Genomic DNA, 9,196 nt, shown 5'->3' with positions numbered 1-9,196 from the left:
AAGACTAGAAAAGTGGAGCATCGAAGAAGTACACACACTTTGTTAAAGGAGGGTTAAGAGTGGTGGCATGACACCTCAGCATGCGCGTCTTCCAAATCTAGCTAGCCCCAACCCTTTCTCCACTGCTAATAGCTGGTCGCCCCCTTGCTTGCGCGTGTACACAGCCTTTGGCTTGCCCTTTTCCGCTCTAGCTCGACGCCACTATAAATACCAGCCCACTTGCTCACGCATCACCCTCCCCCTCCCCGTCGAAGGCACGCACAGCACAGCACAGCACAGAGGAAGATCTAAGCGCCGCGCCGCGCCGCGGCGAACAGTGATGGTGAAGAACACAAGCAATGGCGTCGCCACCGCGACCGCCTTCTCGGACGACAAGGCCAGGCCGGAGAGCGGCGGTGTAGGTGGCAAGTCGGCGGCGAGGCCGTACAAGGGGGTGCGGATGCGGAGCTGGGGATCGTGGGTGTCGGAGATCAGGGCGCCCAACCAGAAGCGCCGGATCTGGCTCGGCTCCTACGCCACGCCCGAGGCCGCCGCCCGCGCCTACGACGCCGCGCTGCTCTGCCTCAAGGGCTCCGACGCCGTCCTCAACTTCCCCGCCTCCTCGTCGCCGACCTCCTCCTCCTCCTCCCCGCACCACCACGTCGATACTACTCGACACTCGGACCCGGCGGCGTCGTCGGGCGCCATGTCACCGAGGTCCATCCAACGCGCGGCGGCCGCGGCCGCCGCGGCATTCGACGCGGGCCTCATCAGCGCCAGCGTCGACGACAGGTGCTCTTCCTCCAGCGCCGGCGCAACGACGCCGACGTCCACCTCGCTGTCCACGCTGTGCAGCGCCGATCACGTCCGGGAGCACGCGACCACGTCGTCGCCCGCCACGGCCAGCGCCGGCTCGCCGCCCGAGGGGGAGGAGCTGTGGACGGACCTGGACGCGTTCGCCTCGCCCAAGTTCATGGATCTGGTGTCCGCCGGCGCCGCGCCGTTCTCGTCGACGTGGGAGGACCCCGAGGACGACGGCGATGTGATGAGGCTTTGGAGCTTCTGCTAAAGTCTATTGGGAGATCATATCAAGCCCTGTGCAAATGTGCATGCATACAATGTTCCATGATTTTTCTTCTCCATGTCAGCATTGCAAGCTAGGTTCATGCACGCCTAGCTTCTACCAAAGATTCTTTTGTTTTTTTAATAAGATCAAAAAGATAAATTATTTTTTGTACTGAACAGTGAGTATGTGTGGATTGCTGAGTGAGTGAGAGCATTGGATACTTGCTAGATTTGCCTCCATTTTGTTAAATTATAGGTTTCGTGATCACTTAATCTAATCAGAAAGTGCTCGGAAGGACGCGCTTTGTGTCTCCTGGAGAGGCTTCGTGTTTAAGCAGCTTGCAGTTGCACGCTAGCTGTGCTGTACTGCTGATCCATCATAGTTTGTGGTGTTGTAAAGGTGAATACACACCGATGCTTTCGATCTAGCTCGAATCTAGCGCACCCGTCGTTCTCGCTTCCTTTCACATTTAGGTTAAGTGTGTTGCGGTTAAATGACACCCAATCTGTTCACTTAATGTCGTCCAATCTGAGTGGACAATGTGAAAAGGAAGGGTGCAATTTAAACGGGTCTGTTCATCGCCAAAACTTCAGTCGCACACGCATTTTTGCTTAACACACGATGTCGTCAGAATTCGTGCTGCTGCTGCAACCTGGGGCAGGGGCTCAACCCCGGTAACTTCCGGCGACGACGCAGGACCAACCGGCCAAAGAAAAGACAACATGGTACTACTTCGTAGCTATAGCAGCCTAGCACATTCCATGTTACTATGAGATAATCTAATGTATTGCTGTGGCCGATAAATTGCTGGGCAAGTCCTTGTTTAGGATAAATAAACATCGGATTGTTCATGTCGGCAAGTGTTCAAACAAACTAGGGAGGTACACGCGTCCGTTCTGGAGCTTTTGAATCGAATGGTGATTGAATTGACTACGCAGAGGAAAAGTATTGTTGTTCCGGTACTGACCTCTCGTAGATCTCGAATTCCCGATTCTTCTCCCGGTAGATCCCCTATGATTGAGCCGACGAAATTGTACCAATGGAACCTACTTGACGGGCGGTAGTAGTTCAGCGTAATCAACCTCCATAAAGTTACAGGAGGAGACTATAAACAGCAACTAGCAAGATAGTTACCTCATTCGGTGTCTTGTGATGTACACTCGATACACTCGGTGTATAGTTATAGTGGTCAGTGAAGTGTCGTGCATTTGGTGCATGCCCGTCTGACCATTGAAATAGCACGTCGTGTACCTGAATCAAACAGCATGCAGTTATTTAATTCATTAAGAGGATGGCAACAATTTTCTGCCAAAGGAAGGTCGGCCCCAGGCGATACAACTGCAGTGGATGCAGGATCAAGGGCAGATGCCTCCATGGCTCTTAAGCACATGGAATTTTAATATTGTTCCCTTTGAATATAATTTTTGGTATAAACTAGCTTCACTTAAGAAATTCTTGTTACAAAAGTATTAGTTTACAGAAGAAAAGAAAGGTGTGTTCACCACAAAATAACCTTACAACAGAGATAAGACCTACAATGCAATGAACAAACATTTGGATCTAAGAAAAGAACAGCTTCAGCAGAATGGATCAATCTCCCACAAATGTTGAATATCTTCATTCAAGCTTCCAGCATGCACATTTGTGGCTCCAAGAGATGCTTTCTGCGTACTGCTCCGGGGAAATGGGCACTCTGTTTCGTGATCATTGTCATCTCTGAGTATATGAACTTCAGAGTACTTTCCCCATGTATCGCCAGTTCATCCCGGCATTGACCAAACAGGTCATGCATTCTCAGGCTGATGTGATGCTTCATCCTTTGATACCTTTGAATCATCACTGGAGTCAACAGCAGTTTTCTGGGTCATTTGTTCAGATACATCTGTGTCGACTACTTCTGAATGATGGTTTTCACTTGTAACATCATCAGAAGTTTTACTAATTCCTTCACTGTTTTCGTTATTATTTACCACACTATTCACATTTTCAGGCTCCTCAGATACTGCAAGATCAGATGCTGTTTGCCCGCTCGGAGCAAGAATGGTTTCAGGGCTGACACCCTTACCTTGCGCAAGTGCCACATACCTAACTACCAGTTGCTTGTAAGAATTTAAAAGGCTTTCGACATCAGCAATAGTCAGATCACCAGCACGGGCAAATAGGTACGGATACTCCTGGAATTTTCTGTTCAAGTCATCATCATTGAGGAGCTCCGTAGCTCCTTTCTTCTCTAAATCAGAAATAGATTGCACCCGCTCAACTGGTTTACCACTCACACTCACATCACTGTCCCTTCTCATGTCCTGTCCAGAGCCCTGGACAGGGTCTTTCAAGGATAAGCTGACATCAGAACTCCTATAAGCTTTAAGATTTTGTGATCTCTGTTCTTGGAAATCAGGATTAGCTTGATTATCCTGCTTTTCTGAGTCAGCTGATAATCCCAACAAGCGCTCCCTTGCCCAATCCATCTTCCTTTGGAAATCTAGCTCATTCATAGACAGTGATTCGCCATCAATGTTCCATATGAAAGACTCAGCAGACAGTATATTTGTAAAAAAGTATTGAGCCTCTGACACCAATCGCGTTTGCCGTCTATACCTCTGTATGTATAGCAGATTTGAGTGCAGCTGTGGAGGATTAGCCTGCACTAAGAACATGTAAGGTACTATGACAATCCTGACTGCAGTAAATTGCATCAAACGATTTACAGGGGAAAAAATGAAGCTTGATACCTAACATTCTAGTCCAGATAAGGAATCAAAATTATTAAAGAGACGCAAGGGCATATTTGACAATTACTAGTTTGAGATAATCGCAGTAGTTCCCTACTTTTGAGTAAGACTTGCAGAAGGGCACAGGTGTAACAAACAATTAAAGGTCACCAGTTGGTTAAGCATGAATTGATTGGCTGAAAAGGAAAAAAAAGTTGACCAACCTAGGAGGAACTAGGCTGCTTCATAATAAGAAGAGATAGGCACCCAAATTCACCTCGACAAGGAGTCAAGGACTCAAACTTCGATGGTATGGGTGTACATCTACACCCTCAACCAACTTAGCTAGGTTCAGTTCCGATTGACTAAAAACTATACTGGCACCTACACAAGATATCCAACCCAAGGTCTTTATTGATCATTTTGGCACGGAATTTTTCATTATCATGTTGCTTGAGTGTTACTCCAGAGTCTCCTTTCTTGAGGGTAAATCTTTTCCAGATCCTTATAAATACAAAGTAGGTTTGTTATTGAAAGTATGATCATCCTTCAAAGTTGAAAGCAAAGCTCAAGCAGATTCTAACTAGAAGTTTCTGCTGTCAAACAATTGCATCCTAAGTTCATAACACTAGCTACAGCTGTACAGACTGAAGAGAAAGGGGGGTGAGGAGCAAAGCAAGGCTGCACAGTGCACCAACAGTCGGACACACTAAGGGACACCTCATGTGAGACAGATCAGATACAGTATGACCAACATCAAAACTTTCTTGATACTTTTTCCAACATATATTAAAGTCAAGCTAATTCTACTAAACTGTCAAATTGGCACGCTGAAACTTTGTCCATGCATGCAAGTGAAAGAGGGGCATATTTTTCTTCATCCAGGCATCCAGCACAGCACTGAGAATAAAAACAATACTGCTGACAACATATCCTTCTTTTGTGAAGGCAGCCATCTTAACAAAATATCACCAATCATGAATCCGTATATGCAAAAGCTGTTAACCATACCTTTATGGTAACATAGATGAGGACTGGAAGGAATTCATCAGCTCCTGGGGGATTATCATTGGATACAATAGAAGCATTCAGCAGTAAGTTATTGATGACTTTACAGCAGTTTAGGATGCAAGAAAGCTTATCCCTTGGAGCCTTAAACATGTTTATCTTCTGCAGCTCCTTCTGCGCGAGCTGTACCACAAAAACAAGAAAATAGAATAAACAAAAAGAAAAGGAAAGTAAGGAATATTAGTGAATTACACTGATATGAAGAATGAACAGCTGTCATAAGGTCTATTTAAACAAATGGCTTAGCCAGTAGGCAGCAGAATACATTTGTTGGCTCTAATTTGAAGATTGGTAGACTTGCTGACAATGAATCACACAAGTTCATGCTCATTTAAAAAAAGGGTCCTCAACTACTCCGTGAGAGGGTGTCTGACAGCAACAGGGGATTGAATGGCAGAAATGTTACAGTGGCCATGTAACAGAAGTGGTGCAAGACATCCAACGATATAAAAAATCACAATAACAAGACAACTTAAGTTTCATACCAGCCAAGAAGTTTCATTCTGATACTCTGGTTTTATATCCAAGTTTTCGGGCCTTATAAACTGCTGTAGCAAAGACATTTTCTCAAAAAGCTCTTCATCACTCTTCACATCTTCAGGGACCGAAGCAAATACCCGATTATACAGCTTTGTCATAACATATTTCTCAAGTCCCTAAAAGTATAGAGCAAACAATATCAAATGTTTTTATATTCTACGAAGGGCAAAGATTCGAGCACATACAACTGTACAAGGAAAATAAGTATACAGCAAAATAAAATTATAAAGTTAGTCAGTGAATTTTAGCATAGTGAATAAAAAATTCAGTGCAAGATGTATAAAATGCCATTTGCTTGTATGAATATAACGACAGCATGATAGTAGAGTATGTTAGTACTTGGCGGTAGCATGCTGCCATGTACCACTGCTAATCTTAATCGAAGAAGAATAGAATAGCATGACTATTGTTAACTTTATGGCTGAAGTAAAGTTTCGATACCAATCCATTGTATTCAGAAGGAAAGAATTACCAAATTAGTAATGGCCTTACAGAGTAATCAGACCTAAATAATTAAATATCATGACCTAAGCAGAGAAAATACTTTAGCATTCATGACGCACAGAAATTAATTAAGATCATTAACACAAGAAGACACAATGCAACCAACTTCAAAGTCAAATGTTTGGTCCTGGGGTTGCTTGGAAACATTTAAAGTCAAGATCTTCTATACAATCAATAAATCATGTCAGTATTGCAATCTGAAGAAAAGGATGGGCAACTCCCAAGGGGATGCGGGAATCTAACAGACAATTCTAAGTGAAGTCTGTTTATAAATACTTCAACAGATCCTTGTAGTGCTATCTAAAGAAAAGGATGGGTAGGTCCCAAGGAGACACGGGAACCCAAAGTAACCAGGATGAACATGTCTCTAGTCCTATGAGATTGAAGACATTTTATTTTGAACCGGAGATGAAGGACATCAACACTGGTGTGGAAAGGAACCAAAGCTGTGACTCCTAAACATCATCCTGGAAATCTATGCAAGACACAACCAAGCATTCAAGCAAGACATCTTGCCTGAAGTCGGCTAGTGACAGATGTAGACAACCCATGAGCACTGAAGATTGATGTGTTCCAAAATGCTGAGATAATGTCACTATATTATCTAAAACATGTTTGGTTCTTGCCCTGTTGAGTGAGTGCTATTCTGCTTTGGTAGAATGCTATCTCTTTAGCTGGGTGCTTTTTGCCAGGTTTCCAGTGCTCATATGTGAGTCTAAGTCTGCTTGCTGTTGTATATGAGAGCTGAAGATGGGTTAGCTTGTCTTTTCATCGTTATTTCAGAGTCAGGTGTCTGTAAGAACAAATATACTGAACACTGTCTTCATACGTGTACAAATGCAGTAGTAGCACTGCAGAATAAGGAAATTACCTCACCAGCACTCTCTAGTTCTTCCTCTGAACTGCCAGCCCAAGGAGTGTGGGCTCTGAAAGCACCTTCCATGTTTTCCAGGAACTCTTGAACAGATGCACTATCTTTCTCTGGATCAGGAGCTCTGTTTGAGAATGTCACAATAAAACTGTAGACACGAAACATAACTAAGTTATTGTCAAACATTTAACAAAAATTTCTACATAATTGCCAGGTGTTAATTGCTACAAGTCTAGTAAGAAAAATGTGGTACATCCACTGCATATATTTAAATAATCAAGTACGCCCAATAGTTCAAGTAGCATTTATTCACGACTCTGGGCTTCTAGTGTCATTAGTATCGTATGCTCAATTAGTAATATATACTTCCTCCAATCACAAAATATGCTCATCTAGGTTTGTCCTAAGTCAAACCTTTTAAATTTTGGGTAGCAAAAGCTATAAAGAAATATGTTATCTTAGAAAAAGTTAAATGTTGTGGAAGTATCTTTCAAAGTTAAAAGAAGTTTATCTTAGGACAAACATAGATGGACTTGTATTTATGATCGGAGGAAGCACTCAAATATGATGGCAATGGCACAGCTCAAGTTCGGTTTTGTAGCTGTAGCAGGCACTATGGATAAGTCCAGGCCATACATGCAACAAATATTTATCCTGAAAATCACTAATTAAATAAGCACATTAAACTCAGTACATGAGTTCAATATAGATACTCCAGTATATTCTACTCAAAGCTAGTGGCTGTCTACCTTAGCTAAACAATACACAAAATCAAGCAAGTTTCCTCTACACATGATACATCTCGGACATAGCAAACCTAGGTTGCCATGCACGAAACCCCCCTACAAGCTCTCTAACACCTGGGCTGACATTTCGAAGGGCGCAGCAACGAAATCTTCTACTATGCTGCTCAGAGCGCCCCCGAATTTCCACTACGCTTGAACGATCTCCCATCTCGTGCAACTTAGTCCCATTCGCGCCGCCTAGCAATATGTTCGCCTCGGATCTCACCACCAGCGAACTGAATCGCACATGAACCCAATTTCACCCATGGGATTCAGGGGGAGCGGGAGTGGGGTTGGAGCTGACCTCTTGATGGACTTGACGAACTCGGCGGCGGAGGGCTGGCGCATGCGCTCGAGGAAGTCGTGCCAGGCCAGCGGCGCCGTCGAGGACCCGAAGGCGTCGCCGCCGCCCTCCATCGTAGCCGGATCGGGGGGTTGCCCAGGAACCAGCAGTTGAGATCAGCGGATGGCTGGGTTGTGAGTTCTGTGGAGGGTAGAGAAAGGGGAAGTCAAGGGTCGCCGCAGATGGACGGACGCCGCGGCGATTTTCTGTACTGTCGGTCTGTCGGAGTCGGAATCGCCAAAACGAGCAAAGAGGAGGGAAGGATGAGCGCTTGACGGTTGGAGATGCCGATGAAGGCCACGTTTTTCCTTTTGATTTCAACGTAGAGTTCTAGGCCTTGTTTAGTTGGGGAATTTGGGAGGTGCCAAATTACTGTTACAGCACTGTAGCACACTGTAGCGTTTCGTTTGTATTTGTGAATTATTGTCCAAATATTGACTAATTAGGCTCAAAAGATTCGTCTCGCAAAGTACAACAAAACTGTGCAATTAGTTTTTAATTTCATCTACATTTAGTACTCCATGCATGTACCGCAAGTTTGATGTGATGGGGAATCTTCTTTTTGCATAGTGTCAAAGTTGGGAGTTGGGAGTAACTAAACATGGCCCTAGTTCCAGATGAAAAATGTCACGTCATCAGAAAAATATTCAAACATATTATAGTGTCACGGATCAAAATATTTTGTATATATTTTAAACCGGGATGCAAGATTTTCTTTCTTTCTATGGCGTTTGGCGTCTCAGTTGACCTAAAACTCATTTGAAAGAGCTTATATGGATTTAAAAGCTAAAGTTTCCGAGATGTGGTGAACTTTCTTTCTAAAATGGACCTAAACTTTTCTTCCTAAAATGGACCTAAACGTTGTTTGTTGGCTAAAGTTTCCGATATGCCGTAAGGAACTAAGGCTCATGAAATTTCTATATTTATATGTAGAAATAATCCATATTAGGCTTCTTGTCACGAGGCTAATATTCAGAACGAATGTATACGTCAATAAGCCGTATTCAGCATATGACCCCTTTTTCATGCTAGACCTTGCAGTTTGAGATTGGAAAATATCTTCGGCGTTGCTAGCGCCCGGACATCCGATAGGAATTTTCCTATCGAACGGTCCGTTACAACATCAAAATAAAACATCTACAACATCGAAAATCTGTTGCAATATGAAAAATATGCGAAAAAATGACAACATTCACCGTGAAACATACATAAACAATAAACAATAGTTGCAATATCGATGCTTAACTATTGCAACATATGTCAAGCCGTCCGATTTTTAAGATTTTGATTCTAGTGGTAACTTCCGGTGTAGCTTCTCGGACTATGGCT

At 43.8% G+C, this 9,196-nt stretch overlaps 2 protein-coding genes across 2 annotated transcripts; one reads left to right on the top strand and one right to left on the bottom strand.

Annotated features, from left to right (window-relative positions):
• The first annotated feature begins 252 nt into the window (after positions 1 to 252).
• LOC101786327 (ethylene-responsive transcription factor ERF014) lies at positions 253 to 1,216 on the top strand. Its single transcript, XM_004984650.2, has one exon. The coding sequence runs from the start codon at positions 320 to 322 to the stop codon at positions 1,046 to 1,048; it is 729 nt and encodes a 242-aa protein (XP_004984707.1). The 5' UTR covers positions 253 to 319; the 3' UTR covers positions 1,049 to 1,216.
• A 1,223-nt stretch (positions 1,217 to 2,439) lies between these two features.
• On the bottom strand, positions 2,440 to 8,152 carry LOC101786717 (vacuolar protein sorting-associated protein 9A). Its single transcript, XM_004984651.3, has 5 exons — positions 7,829 to 8,152; positions 6,740 to 6,887; positions 5,310 to 5,480; positions 4,768 to 4,947; positions 2,440 to 3,687 (listed from the first exon to the last, which is right to left on the bottom strand). The coding sequence occupies exons 1-5, from the start codon at positions 7,939 to 7,941 to the stop codon at positions 2,830 to 2,832; spliced, it is 1,470 nt and encodes a 489-aa protein (XP_004984708.1). The 5' UTR covers positions 7,942 to 8,152; the 3' UTR covers positions 2,440 to 2,829.
• Between the last annotated feature and the right edge of the window lie 1,044 nt (positions 8,153 to 9,196).

The sequence above is a fragment of the Setaria italica genome, chromosome IX (assembly GCF_000263155.2).
Source record: "Setaria italica strain Yugu1 chromosome IX, Setaria_italica_v2.0, whole genome shotgun sequence".
NCBI lineage: Eukaryota > Viridiplantae > Streptophyta > Magnoliopsida > Poales > Poaceae > Setaria > Setaria italica.
This window is presented reverse-complemented; position numbering and strand designations above follow the sequence as displayed.